The sequence below is a fragment of the Simochromis diagramma genome, unplaced genomic scaffold (genome assembly GCF_900408965.1).
Source record: "Simochromis diagramma unplaced genomic scaffold, fSimDia1.1 OVJJ01000604.1, whole genome shotgun sequence".
NCBI classification, from domain to species: domain Eukaryota; kingdom Metazoa; phylum Chordata; class Actinopteri; order Cichliformes; family Cichlidae; genus Simochromis; species Simochromis diagramma.
In genome coordinates this window covers 2,742,570-2,756,801 of record NW_024387416.1, presented here as the reverse complement: position 1 = coordinate 2,756,801, position 14,232 = coordinate 2,742,570, and the positions used below count along the sequence as shown (strand labels likewise).

Here is a 14,232-nt window from a genome sequence, read left to right as displayed (position 1 = left end):
TATGTTTCTCATTTAACAGATCACATTGCTTGATTTTTTAGAGACTGGATCAGCGGTCGCTTTTCTTTCTTTCTTTACGGTCCATCTTGAAGCAGGTTAACGCTCAGCAGTTTGCAATATTCAAGCCGTTAGCAGCGGTTTTTTAGACATGCTATGCATCAAATAGGTGCTGGCAACTTTTCACACTCCATCTTGTAGATTTGGGCCTCTTGCGAGGTGATATCTATAAGAGCAGCTAAACGCAAGGGTGGTGAGAAAGCGAAGACCCCCGGGCCATTCGCGGGAGCAGAATGATTGAACACGTCGTGATGTTGGTCCCGTAGCTCGCAGTGCTTTGGCCCGACTTTCTCCTCTGACGTGGGCTACTAAACATCACCTATTTCTCATTCTGCACAAGCCTGCGTCAGTCTCCCCTCGTACTTAGCCATTCATTATCAGCTCTCTGCAACTGAAACAAAAGCTGTGGCATTTCAAAGATTACCTGTACTTCAGTAGGGCTGTAGAGCCCCGTTTCCCCCCCCCCACCTCTTTTGAAACGACTCCTATATCTACAAACATCTCCACCACTGCATACATAAACAGCCAGCCTACAGCAAGAAAGTGTTCGCAGAAAAAACAACAACAACAGAAAATGAATCAAAGGCCATTCAAGAAAGAAATTCATAGTACATCTATATTTAGCTTCTGTAGTCTTAATTGGCATGAAGAGTACAATCAGATAAGCCATTTGACTGTGACTCACATGCTGCTTCAGGAGAGGGAGAAATATCATTTACCGGCTTTGGTCTCTTACCAAGGTTTGTTTTTCGTTTTTTTTTTTAGTAAACCATGAACCTTAAAGTGTCTATCCGACCGGTATCTCCTGTCATTGCACTACCAGACATTTGTTAGACACACAAACAGTGTCGACCCACTTCATCTACACGTTTTTTTTTTTCTTTGATCACAGAAGGACTTAAGTCCAGGTCGTTGAGCGTTTTATCCGTGCCGCACTCAAAAAGCCGCCTACCTTTACTCTCCATGTCACTCCCATGTTGCCCCTATATTACTAACTGTGTAGCGCTGGTCCATCTGGGCTCTGTGAGGTCACTGCACACGCCACCTGCTCCGATCAGGTTTCGCCTTGGCTCCTGGTTGGCATCTCTGGGCACGCATGGAGAGGCAGATGTATAGATTTAGTGGTACACATGCCCTCACATGCCTATAAGCGTACTATACACACACTCATATGGTATGCACGCACACACACACGCACGCTGAGCATACACTGGTTTTCCTTGAACATAATCGGTGCAGTTTACAATTTGCATTTCCAGCTTTGTGTGCAATTTTGTGTTTAATGAGATTTATTGTATGTGGATCGCTAATATTGGGAGGCAGCTGCTCCTTGCATGCAGGTTGGCTTAACAGACTTACAACGCGCGCACACACACGCATGCACACACAATCGGATAGGGGATGAAATATCCCGTCGAGCGAGTTTCTTATTGCAGAAATGTATTGTCAGAATTGAAGTTATTTCCCGAGAATAATATCCAAACAAGAAAATGCTTACATCTTAACAAGCGCTATTTGTTTACAGTCTAATGCAATAGTGTGGGTTTGTAATAGCATATTTCATTAAAACGCTGAGAAAATTCCCGACTGACGCTTAACTCCTGACGGCTTCAGTGCAGAACTGAGCTGTAATGGATGATGAAAGGGAGACAATAACATTTAGCACACAGTGAATTACTCCTGCTGAATTCCTGTCAGTGCTCCAACAGAAAAACCACTCTGTTTGAAATGTCCACAAAGCTTTTGTTTTTATTTTACCGAGGCACTGTTGCCTATACACCTCTTGTTTACACTGTATACATGGTTAATACTGCCACCTGTCCTTTTCTTTATTGCCTCTGAATGGACAAAGAATTACTTTCCAAAAGGCAGAATTACCTTCTTTGTATTATATATTATATGCCAAAAAAACAAAGCTGTTTTTTCTTTTTTTTCCATTTTTTTTTTTTACAGTCATGAAAGAACAAACCTATTTTTGAATGTAAAAGGAAGGATTTCAAATGATTTAACCTCCATATTTACAGAAAATAATGCAAAGTAATGCTTGTGATTGTTGAATTGAATACTCTGTTTGGATTTGATGACATCACCACTTTCACAGCTGCCTGACCCGGTTGAAGATCTCACAGCTAATTAGGTTAATTGGTCAGTAATATGATTAGGTGTACAAAGAGCATGGCCGTGAGTCTTTAAGTAAGCACTGCAGTGTTGATCTGTGAATATCAGCCGCTGTGCATTTTCACACCACATGCTGCTGAACCTCTGCACAGTATTGTTGCATTTTCTTTCTTACTATTTATGTTTATTTTTATACCTTTAGCTTAATCTTTTGAACACATGTAGAACTGCAAACCATATATGACTGCACTGCATGATAAATGTTTGGTAATGACAATAAAGTCTAGTCTATTCTACGAAGTAAAGACGGGAACAGTTTATCACTCTGCACAACCAAAGAGTGCAGCAATTTCAGAACATTTTCAGTAATTCAAACATTTAAACATTCTAATATCATTATTATTATCCCCTAATTATAATTCCATTATTGGATTTAGCTGGCAAGACCGAAAGCCTTTTTTTTTCTTATGGCTGTGTTGCTGCATGAAGTCGAGAAAAACCTCTGAGAATCACTGTCAGTGAAGAAAGAAAAGAAACACATAAACAAGGTTGAAAGGACAACACGCGCAACAGCCTCATTTAAAAATGTACTCTGAGGGCGTCAGGAAATCATCCTGCGGTATGATGGTTCAGGATTAGAGGTTCTTTCTGAAAATCATGGACACTGCATCCTCCAACCCGAAATCCTGCAGCTTTGTTATCTTGATGTAGGTGTGCATGAGCATGCACATCTGCGAGGGCACCATTAACGCTGAACAGTCTCTGCAGGATTCGGATCAGCGTGTGCTGCCGACTAGATGACATATCTTTTAGGCAGAGACTGGCTTATTTCAGTAAGACGGTGCCAAACCACATTCTGCGCATATCACAGCAGCATGTCTGCAGGGGAAAAAAAGAGAGCCGGGGGCATGGGGAGGGGTTGTAAAACGGGAACAGATCAGGCTGAGAAAGTACTTTAAATGAACAATCGTTTCATGCAGCAGAAAATGCAATATGTTCTTTGCTTATTGTGGAGGAAAAAAACCCTATAATTACAAAGCTGAAACTTAATATGACAGATTGCACTGGTGCTTAAACTCATTAAATTGTGCTTTACAGTGCTGGTGAGACATCATTTGACTTGTGCTTTCTCCATTATATGGTCTCCAAGTTTTCCTGGAATCAGTGATACAGTTACTATTAAGTTGCTGCAGAAGAATTGTAATATCAAGATGCCTTGCACATTTGCAAACAAACTGAGATCACGAGGCTGAGACACAAGTTCACATCCAGAATCTTACTGATTTCTTTCTAGTTAATCTTCCAGTAAAGCAAGTAAATTGAATTAAGGACTGCTCTTTTTAGTCTGTGCAAATCCCACGAACCACCCTTCTTAACCTATTTTCATAATGCCCCCCCCCCTCCCGCCCCCCTCCCGGCATATGGATAGATGGGTTTTGAGTTTGGCATTTTTTGCAGTGCACGGAAAGGATTTTACTATGTGCGCAGCCAGACCCCGCCTGCTCAGCGCGCGTCACTGGCGAGTAGTGTGTGGACGCGGAGTCACTCCCCTGCCTACTTTTAATAGCTTTGTCATGTGATGGAAAGCAGTTGTAAGACAGGTGCCCTCGGTTCATTCTCGGCGAGGGGCAGCAGTTGCCTCTGTGAGAGCGAGTGGGAAGCGTGTGTGGATTTCCTTTTTTTTTTACTTGGTTTCTTCCCCCCCCTTTTTTTTCTTTTTTTTTTTTTTTCTTTTTTGTTTAATTTTTCGGAGCGTCATTCAGTGGCTGGATGGCGTGGGACAGGTGTAACCAGGACTCGGTGTGGAGAGAATTAGAGGTGAGCGCATCAAATAAAATCCGGCTTCTTTCATCTCTCTAGCCCTCTGGACTTTTTTTTTCTCCCCTCTGGAACGATGGACAACACTGGCACGATGATCTCCACATAAGTCTGCACTCTCTCCCTCTCTCCCTCTCTCTCTCTCTCTCCTCCTCTTCCTCCTCCTCTGTTGCCGGTGCTGTTCGTGGCTTAGTGCGCGTCTGGACACGGTTGAGGATGCGAGGGATATACGACACGGGAATATATGACAAGTGGAGGGAATGTGCGGAATCTCCCTTTTCAGCCCAGTTAAAGATGTAGTTGTTGTAACGCGTGCACGGGCTCGGGACCATTGCTCTCCACGTAGGATCCCTGTTTAGTCGGAGCAAGTGCTTGCAAGCTGGCGGATATCTTTCCAACCGCGGACTGTACGCGCTCCGGTGCCGAGAAGGTTTTCGTGCCGAAATGACTGAAATGTCTCAAAGTCAGGTATTTCGCTGACGCATGAAATCCAAAGACGAAAATAATCCCTTTGATGTGCTGTGTCCAGATAGCCAGGTGATTTTTTTTTTCAAAGGCAAGTGCAAAGGTTGTCCACACTGACGCACCGGGTATCTGGCATTGCGCAGGAGCATGTTAATATTAACGGTACCGGTACCACGTCTGTGTGCCAACATTCCTGCCGGAGGAATGCTGCCCTGGCTGGACGGCAACATCGCGTCCAGCTAGAGTAGATCATTCCGTGTTCTTGCGAATTTATTTACAACATTCTGCTGATTTTAAACGCTTCATCCAAGTCATTAGCTCACTATCGCTCCTGTCTTTTTTTATGCAGCTTACTTTACCTGGTTAAAGCGCATGCAGACAATAACGCACATCAAAAGGATACTTGTTCGCCCCCCCCCCCTTTTTTTTACCCCTTAATCTTCCGAGTCCACCCAGCTTGTTATACAGAGGTACTTGTCTGCGTTCATTATCTCAGTGATGCCTCAGAGAGGGTTTTTCACAGTAACTACATGACTGCAATCCGGCTGCACGGCTGCGATTTTGTGGTCTGCGTGATCAGATTATGAGAAAGAAATCAGCTCTTATCTAATTAAAATGCGGCTCTGTGTGTACGTGTGTTTGTGTATCTGTATATGGACGTGTGTGTGTGTGTTTTGCAGACCGTTTTCGGGATTGTTTGTTATTCGGACACCCTCCTTTGCACTTACTTCCAGGTACGCTCCAGGAGAGCATCGTTTTTTTCCTTTCCTTTTCTTTTTTTTTAGACTGCGATTTTAGTTTCCACTCTCAACCCTACCAATGTGCGTGTCCTCCTTCAGCCGATCGATGCTGATAAAAAATGTATGCACGTATTAAAGCCCTGCTATTTAACTGTCAATCAGCGCCGCGCTCCTTACTTTAATAATCTCTCTAGCAGGTGCTTTTATGCGCGGTGCGTGCGTAAATCACCGGAGCGCTGTGGTGCACCCTGACTGTCTGTCTGGCGGCGCTATTTCATTAGTTCGCTAAGAAATCCATAAGATAATTGAGCACAGGGACGTCCATCCTCTGAATATCCTAACGGCTTTATTGCCATTTCTTCATTCCGTGTCTTGTCTGACTGGATCATCTGGGGGTGGGGGGAAACCTAAGACGCAGTGAATCTGTCCTCCTCTTCGCAGTCGCAACATAACGGATTTGTCTCATCACGGTCTTAAGTCATCGTGTATTCGTGTTGGTGCGTTTCCGAGGACAGATGAACTGTGACACCGGTGTCTGGGCGGTTTTTCCTTCTTGGCACAGCATCCGTCTCTCAGCTTTGCCCTGAGCCGAACCCGACTCTCACCCCTCCTCAGGCTCCGGGCCAAACACATCCGGGCTTCTTATGTCGTTCTTAAGGCCGGCGTTAATACATAAACAGAAGCGTTGTCAAGGAGTGTGTAGACTACAGTATGAAGCTGTTTTCACAGGCTGGGTTCAGCATTTGCATAGTCAAAAGTGTAAACATGCAAACATCCCCCGCTCTGGGGGATTTTATTTTTTTAATTTTTATTTTTCCTTTTTAATGACCACTGACTCTCTGGTTCATAGTTTGCCCCAGAAGAAGCAGACTTTTGCTTGTTCAGCTGCTGGTTCAGGGGGGAAACAAACTCACACACCCCCACATCTGATGATTTGTGTGTGGCAGAAGCTGTAACATCTTCTGCATACAGGACACACTGGATAGATTACATAAAAGTGGCTGGTGAATAACAAAATGTCAACAGGCAGCATTTAGTAGCGGGGAGGCCGTTACCAGTGGCAGTGTAAGCAGCACACTGGGAGGCTGAAGAGAAGCTGAGTGGAAACAGGTTGCGGGGCTTGCACGTTGTTGTGCAAAAACAAGCCCGTCAGAAAAGCTGTTCCGTTACTTATCGATGGAGCGACAGTGAGAGAAGTCATGAATTCCAGCTACTTAGTGTGTCACATGAAAGTGGCAGATCAGCAGAGGCATCCAGAATGATCAAATGAGGGAATTAGAACGTGAATTGTCACTAAGACGAGAAGCTCGGGCTCATAATACAAATGTATGAGTTCCCCTTGTCATGCCCAGATTACCAGTCCCTCTATTCTTTTGCAGGATGGCTCAGATAATTCATTTTCTGATTTGCACATGAAAGATCTGTCATTTCTGTCTAACCATCCATGATGTTTTTCTTTTTTTAATCTTTTCTCCAGTGTGCTGCCTTGGTTGGTGAAGACCAGCCCCTCTGCCCAGACTTACCTGAACTTGACCTCTCAGAGCTGGATGTCAGTGACTTAGACGCAGACAGTTTCCTGGGCGGCCTCAAATGGTACAGTGACCAATCAGAGATCATTTCTGCTCAGTATGGGAACGAAGCGTCCAATCTTTTTGAGGTAAGTACATAAATATCACAAATCCAACTATTAACGGCCTTCATTAATGTCTTTCTCATTGTACGTGAATTATTCATAACACGGCTAGCAAAATGCCGTGGGACATTTTGCATCCATGGTCATTTCATTATTTGCTCTCCAAGGGGTCAGCACTGAGCTGGGATAAAAACACGGCCAGGCTATCGCATTCTTGAATGCAAGCCAAACACAATGCACAACTGTTGCCAGTTTACAAATACGCTTTTTGCAGGAGGAGTCGGTGTGAGGAACGATAAGCCCGAAAGGACTTTTGTCCCCTTTTTTGGACCCTGGCCGTGACGGGAGACAGCCTTATCAAATCCTGGAGCATTTATTTCAGTTCAGAGTTGGTAATGCGGCACACATCTGAAAGAACGCGTCCGTAGTAAATTTATAGTCGGGGCTGCTGTGTTGCAAAATGCTTCTCAAAGGTTGGAGTGTAAAACTTTAATCTTTGCCCCGCTTCACTTCTCTCCCCCTCTGCTTCTCTCTCTCTGCACTTCTGTCCTATTCTTTCCATTGGACTCTCTTTCTTTTCTCACCCGGCGACAGACGTCAGCGGGTGATGATCTGGCCGAGGCCATAAAGCCATTGGTCTTGGGACTGAGTTCCAGTCCCCAGTTCATTATAAGCCTTTATCAGTGCCAGAGATAGACAAGAAAGACTGAGATTGGATGCTTTAGCCTCGCCTCAGGAGGAAAAACCCCATCTGAGAAGGCAGTGCAGTGTGTGTACCTGTAGCGCAGTCCTGTAGTCACACTCCCCGGGTCTCTGTTGTGTGTTTTGTGCGGCTGTGCGTGTCCTCAGTGGTCTTGCAGGCAACAGTTGATAACAGACTAAATTCTTTCCACCACTACTACCACCACCACCTTTATATCACCAGACATTCTACCACCGTGGACCACCCCAACACACACACACACACACACACACACACACACACACACACACACACACACACACACACACACGCACACACAAAGGGGGGTGGTGGGGTCTTAAGTACTAGCTGGTGTGACTGTGGCTCCTCTGTCGTCTGAGAGTGATATGGCTTGCAGCCACCGAGTGGCTCAGGGGATGGATAAAAATACCAATGAGAGTGTATATGCGTGCGTGTGTGTGTCGTTTTTAAAACACAATGGAACTTAGCACCCACTGAGGACCCCGATGAGGGAACTAGCTCCGAGCGAGAAGCTGTGACTGACTTCCACTGTGAGCCTGAGCTTGTATTTGCGTGCCTACAAGTGCACATGCTCCCGCACACCTACGGCACGTGTCCGACAGCGCGTGAACGCCGTACGTCGCAGTAAGCGGGTGATGTTTTCATGCGCTTATCAAGCCAGCAGCTATTGTTTTATGCCAAGAATGTGGAAGGGCTTCCAATTAAGCAGTGAAAACTGGGGTTTCAAAGCAAGTAATACATTTCCCTGACCAGGGATTTTTCCATCTTTGGAAAGTTTCTAGTCACCATATGAAGCACTCAGTTCATCATACTGCAGGACCCAGTTAATCCTACTTAATCTGACAGAGGAAAGTTTGCTGCTCAGCAAGGATCAGAAGGCTGTGGGCTGCAGCTGTACTTCCTGCAACCCACCCCCTTGATTGGCTTCAACACAGAACAGAGAAGCATCCAGTGAAAAGTTAAAGATTAGACAAATTGTTAATAACTGGCTAGATTTCAAGCCTGTAATTGTGTGTGTGTGTATATATATATATATATATATATATATATATATATATATATATACACATATTTTTTAAATGTATTTTTATTTTTTAATGCATGTTCCTCTCCTTCCAAATAAATAAACCTCACTCACTGAGTCAGACTATATGTGCGTTCTGAGAAAAAGCAGGTAGCAGATTATCAAGGCTGTCTCCAAAAACGTGTAACAGCTGGGTGCAGCTGTCAAGCTGATGCCCCTCTTTTTAAAGTTTACTCCCTGGAAGTTTGAACCTGCGTTCAGTTGTTAAGTGACTCAGCTGCTGAAACGGGTTGCAGCTTTGACAGAAGGAAAAACATGCCGCTGTTTCTTTTGCACCGGAGCATTTATTCCGGTTGCATTTTAATGCGACGCAGTACAGTAGCAAATGAGTAAACAGGGTCTGACTTGACAGTTGGGACAGGAAGTATTGCATCATGGAAATCATTGGGCCACTCCACGCAGGGAGTGGGTAACGTCGCCAGCTTAAAGTAGGTTCGAGTACAGCAAGAGGTTAAAGTGATGGCGGTCCTTCTTTTACAAATACAGTGGGTCACTTTTACACAGCTTTATCTGGAGAATCTAAAGAAGCACAAGCTAGGGTGTCCAAAGAAACAAAAAAACAACAAGAACAAAAAGTGGCATTTGAACAGTCGCCATTGCTGTTGTCATCACCACTAACAGGCCTCCTATGTGCAAGCCTGTCTTTTAATGTGACTCTGTGCATTTCAGGCTAGTGCCATGCTAACTCTTTCCACCATAACACCAAATTTGAAGACCTCCCCTGTACCCTTAATAACATGCTTTGACTCATTCGTGTATATCAATCAAGACTTTGTTTGAATAGTTTCCAGGTTTTTCAAAGGGTAGCTGCATAGCCAGAGACCACCCTGTGGTGCACACGCAGTCATTTTGTTCTATAAGCAGGCCTAAAACATGACAGAAACCGCTCAGTTCAGAACAGACCTTCAATGGTTCCTCATAGTTGGCTTTCAAGGGGTAAAGAGTTAAAAGTGATATGTGGCTTTTACTGGGTTGGTTGCATAAAAAGAGTGCATCCATTTGAAGGTCTTTATTTTCTTATTAAGGGGTCGATGGGAAGTGTTTGCACACTTTTTAAGCAGCATGTGTGTGTAAAAATACTTTGTCTGTGTCTGTTTCTGTGTGTATATGCGTTCTGTTCTGGAAGCAGTGCTTGGTATTAGATCACAAGCTGTCCCCTGGCTGGCCTTTTGCTCCTTTCCCTGCCACTGTCCCAACTGTCCCTGAAACCAATGTAGAGAATGATACACCCCCACCTCCCCTCTGTAACACACACACACACACACACACATAAAAGCTATTGCTCCTGGCCCGGCTTGTTTGACACCTCTTCAAAACGGGCCGACTGTGAAAGTCCACGGTCTATTTTGGGCTGCAGTTGTTGAGGGGTAGTTACTCCAATAAGTTCCCAATGTACTGCCAAAGATAACAGCATAGAAGTGTGACCCAGTGTCTTTGGAACCACAGGTCTCTACTCAGATTTCGTGTCAACCGTTTGAGTGATGGAAATGTGTCACACTGGTCTGGGCTTAATTCAAATTCCACTGTGGACGTCCTAGCGGCGGTCCCTCAGGGACGTGGGACGGTCACATCACATGTATGCATGGGAAGGCATTTACAGCTGTTCTCTGCTGCGAGTCAGCCTGCGTTATTATGAAAGAAAACTGGCTCCGAGTGCAACTTTTGGCATGTCAGGGCTGCCTATACCTCGATACGTGTGAGATGCGCTCATGATAGATGGACAGGTGGAAAGACAGGACAAGGGTGAGATAAAGAGTGAAACAAAGAGGAAAGAGCAGCAAATGACAGGACAGATGCAGAGGCATGGGGACAGATGGATGGTGAAACAGGCAAAACGTATAGACCAGGAGGGCCTTGGGCTTGTGCCAGCCCGAACCAAAGCCCCTGGATTGGAAGTAAAATGTTATGGGCTTAGTATGTAGTAAAATAAGAAGCCGAGGCTTAAAGCATTATTCAGATATCATACAGAGACGTGCCGTGAGAGCATGCATGTGGTCCGTGTCACGTATGAAAACTCTTTATATTACTCCAACAGGATGCTGTGTGTTCAGAATGTGTGTGTGTATGTGATGGCACTCGCCTTCAAAAGGCATTATGGTGCTTTGTCTTGTTTTGTTTTTGCCTTATTGGACAGATGCTCAGGCGCTTATTCTTAAGTAAAGGCAGATTAGATTGATTGGGTCATCTTTAGAAGGCTTTGATAAAACATGCTGTGATGAAATGTTTTCCTCAAGCAGCCCTGCCTACTTGTGTAAGCACAGATTAGCTCACACACTTGTTGGCGTTATAGCTCCTGTGAGCTGAAACAGGAACAAGCACAAAAAGCCATAGACCCTCTGAGAGGAATTGTCACGCCCACACACACACATATACACACACAAACACACACACACACACAGCAGAGACCCTTATTGTCCCTGTTCCTACTCCCTGCTGAATGCCGGTTGCGTTTATTTTGCAAATTTATGCTGACATTTGAGAGTACACCACCCGCATCAGTTCACTGCTCCAGCAAAGGGTGTATGAATTATCATATTCCTCTGTATAATATGATTTTCTCAAGTGAGTCTTATTAGAATACACCATACTTTCCTCATCTCGAGTTCCCTTCAGTTTTACTGTGCCGAGACATTGTTTGCACTGTCTGCTGGAAGAAATCCTCCATCACTGTCGAGCTGAAGGCAAGCCGCGGCTTTCGGGCCCGCAGCTCTGCTGTGCCGCTCCGTTTCAAGACACATAAATGAGAGGGAGCGCAGACAAATAGGCTCAGATGTATAGTAGAGAGAGATGCCGACATGGGTTGTCCAAGCCTGTGTCATCTCGGAGCATCTGTCAGATCCACTCCACAACAAGAGCTCTCAACCCGCCTGCCCCATAACACTGTAGGCTCCCTTTTCCGCCTCTCTCCCGCTCTCTGTCTTTTCACTCCCAAGGCAAGGCATTTGTCCCTGGCTCATGGCAAGTTGGAGCAGCAGTGGCTAAACAAATATATTCTGGCCCCCCAACAGTCGCTTCTGGAAGGAAAGGCTGGAAGGGAGATGGGAGCAAAGGAGGAGGGAAAAAAATAAAAGGATAGTAAGCAGAATTGTGAATATAGCCAAAATAAAGTCCCCACAGGGAATGTTTGGAAAAAGAGCAAGGGAACATCTTTGGGTCTGGTGGTGGCTGCTTGGCTTCCCTGTCTAGTCCCCCCTTCCCTCATCTCTCTCTCACACACACTCAACACATATTCCCACTGGGCCACTGCTGCTGATTGAGGCATGGTTTGGTGTTCCTGCCCCAGCTGATCCCATGCCCCAAGTGGATACCCATCTCTCTCATCAGAGCGGAGCCTTCAGTGTGTGCATGTGTGTGTTTGTGTCTTTGTGGAATTGAGACGCCCAATGCTAAGATCAGATAGTGGGGTTTTTTTTTCTGGCCAGACACATCACGTTAGACACTTGCTTCCTGTCTCTGTGTCTGTGTCTGTGTGCGTGTGTGTGCACTGGGTGAAAATGACTATTTTTAGTACGTGGGGTAATCTTCACTAAGAGCCTTTCAGGGCTGTTTCACTTTAACCTGGCCAAAACACTAAGCCAATAATCCCCCCCCCCCCACCCACCGACTTATACTCTCACTCACACAGCAACATGTCACGCTGATGCCGCGCGATAAGGCCAACTTTCCTTGTATTATTTAACAGTGTACACTTTAGAGTGGAAGGAAGATATATAAACAGGGATTCCTGGAATGCTTTTATACTCTTTCTCTAATGCAACAAAGGCAGGAAGTGCAGGCTCCTCCTGGGCAAAGAGATAAAATGAGCTGATCAGACTGATAGGGAGAGATGAACAAAGGTAAGAGAGAAAGCACTAGCCAGTAATGAGAAAGCAATATAAAATAACAGAGTGGAATGGGGGAAAAATATATATAGAAATGCTGAGAAAGAGGGGAACAGCATGGAGACAAGTCTTCAATCAGTGCGCGCCTCGATTTGGGGTGAAACGCTGTCAGTTTTGGACAAAACGCTGCTGCCTGTCTTCAGCAAAGGCCTGCTTATATTTCTATGCTGGTAAACCCAGCAGTTGTAGAAGTCTTCTACCCCATTAGTCTGCCATATTCTGTCAGGCTCTGCTGGTTGTAACACGACTTCCACACGAACTTGCACGACAGGTTAGTAATGAAATAAAAGCAAGTTTCCGTGTTTATGAGAGAAAGTGCTCTTTGATAAACGTCTGTTTTGTTGTTGCTGGCATACAGTTTAGGTAAATGCATTTGTCCGTGTCTTATTGCAGTCTTGCACTGTACATGCGAAGGTTTTCCCTTGTTTGAGAGTCAGTTTGTAAAAGCTGGAGGAAAAGAAAAAAAAAAGAGGAAAAAAAACCCCTCCCCATTTGAAAGGAGCTTTATTATGTGCACTGCATGCTCATAGCTCCAGCTTATTCCTGAAGCATTTAAGTCTGCACAGGCCTCAAATAGTTCAAGAGGCTCTCGGAGGCTCTGCAGATGCATGAGTGACTCGATGCTTGGATGACTCACTTGCTGCCCAATCAGTAGCTGCAGTAGGAGCTGATGCTTTTGCAGACATTTTGTCAGCGCGGAGGGAAAAACGCCGCTTTTTGTTTGACTTTTTGAAAAGCAAAAATTGAGCGTATTAAAATGTCATTTGGATTAGACTGAGACTTAAGAAGGAGACGTCAGTCGCGGGGGGGTTAGCTGTGTCAGAGATGGATGTAGAAACAGGCTGGGTGTCTCCAAAAGAATGGGGGTTATGGGTTGCAGGTGTTCAATTCAAAATTACGATGTACGTGTAAGCATTATTATTACTTGGCACAAACACATTGAAAGCAGACTCCATTTAACTGTAAAATATGTGTTTTGTGAATTTGTGAAGTGGTGTATTTGGGATATATCTGCTGGATGTGTCTGCCATGATAGTGCTGTTGACATCAGGAAGTCAACGGCTCTAAAATTGTCTGCTTGTTGATCAGCTCTTTCCAGAAACCCATTTTCAGGCTACACACTGGCTTGCCAAACCTCTTTTCATATTGCTGTGGGCTTTGTTGTATAATAACTTGATGGGCAGATAGGGAAGGGATTTCGAGTGTTGGACGCTTGTCATCAAGTGGTCAACGACCATTGATCATTCTGTGTTTGGCAGACGTTACGCACTCTACTAGTGGGTGCAGGTGTGTCGGGTCTGCTCGGCTAAATGTAAATGTAAAGCCTATCCATTCAAAAAGGCAACATGATCAGTATTCCACAGAGAATAGATCCCAGATTAAGATGAAATTCAGCTCAGAATTCGGCGCTGGCAGCTACAAAGAAAGACCGTGAGAGCTTTCATGCCCCCACACATTCCCAACCCCTCATCCTTTCTCATCGTATCCCTGCCTCACATCGATGGGTTGGGATTGTATCGACTTACGTGCACCGTTCCTTTGATGTTTTCTTCATTTCTTTGCTTGTAAAGATGGGCGCACCCCCGCATTGTTACCACTCACCCAACATGCGAGAGCTCGTGCAGCCCTACATGCTCGACCAGACGTGCAGCCCGCACACACACGGCAGTGGAAAGTGTGCGAGGCCAAAAAAAAAAAAAAAAGAAGAAGAA

General features: G+C 45.0%; 1 protein-coding gene across 8 annotated transcripts in view; it reads left to right on the top strand.

Annotated features, from left to right (window-relative positions):
• The window catches only part of ppargc1a (peroxisome proliferator-activated receptor gamma, coactivator 1 alpha), a 300,282-nt gene that overhangs the window by 260,688 nt on the left and 25,362 nt on the right, over nt 1–14,232 (top strand). For 4 of the 8 annotated variants that reach the window (XM_040012273.1, XM_040012272.1, XM_040012277.1 and 1 more), the window contains exon 2: nt 6,676–6,855. In XM_040012273.1, coding sequence (XP_039868207.1) covers nt 6,676–6,855 — 180 coding nt within the window. The other 4 variants (XM_040012280.1, XM_040012279.1, XM_040012274.1 and 1 more) reach the window with 2 other exon arrangements.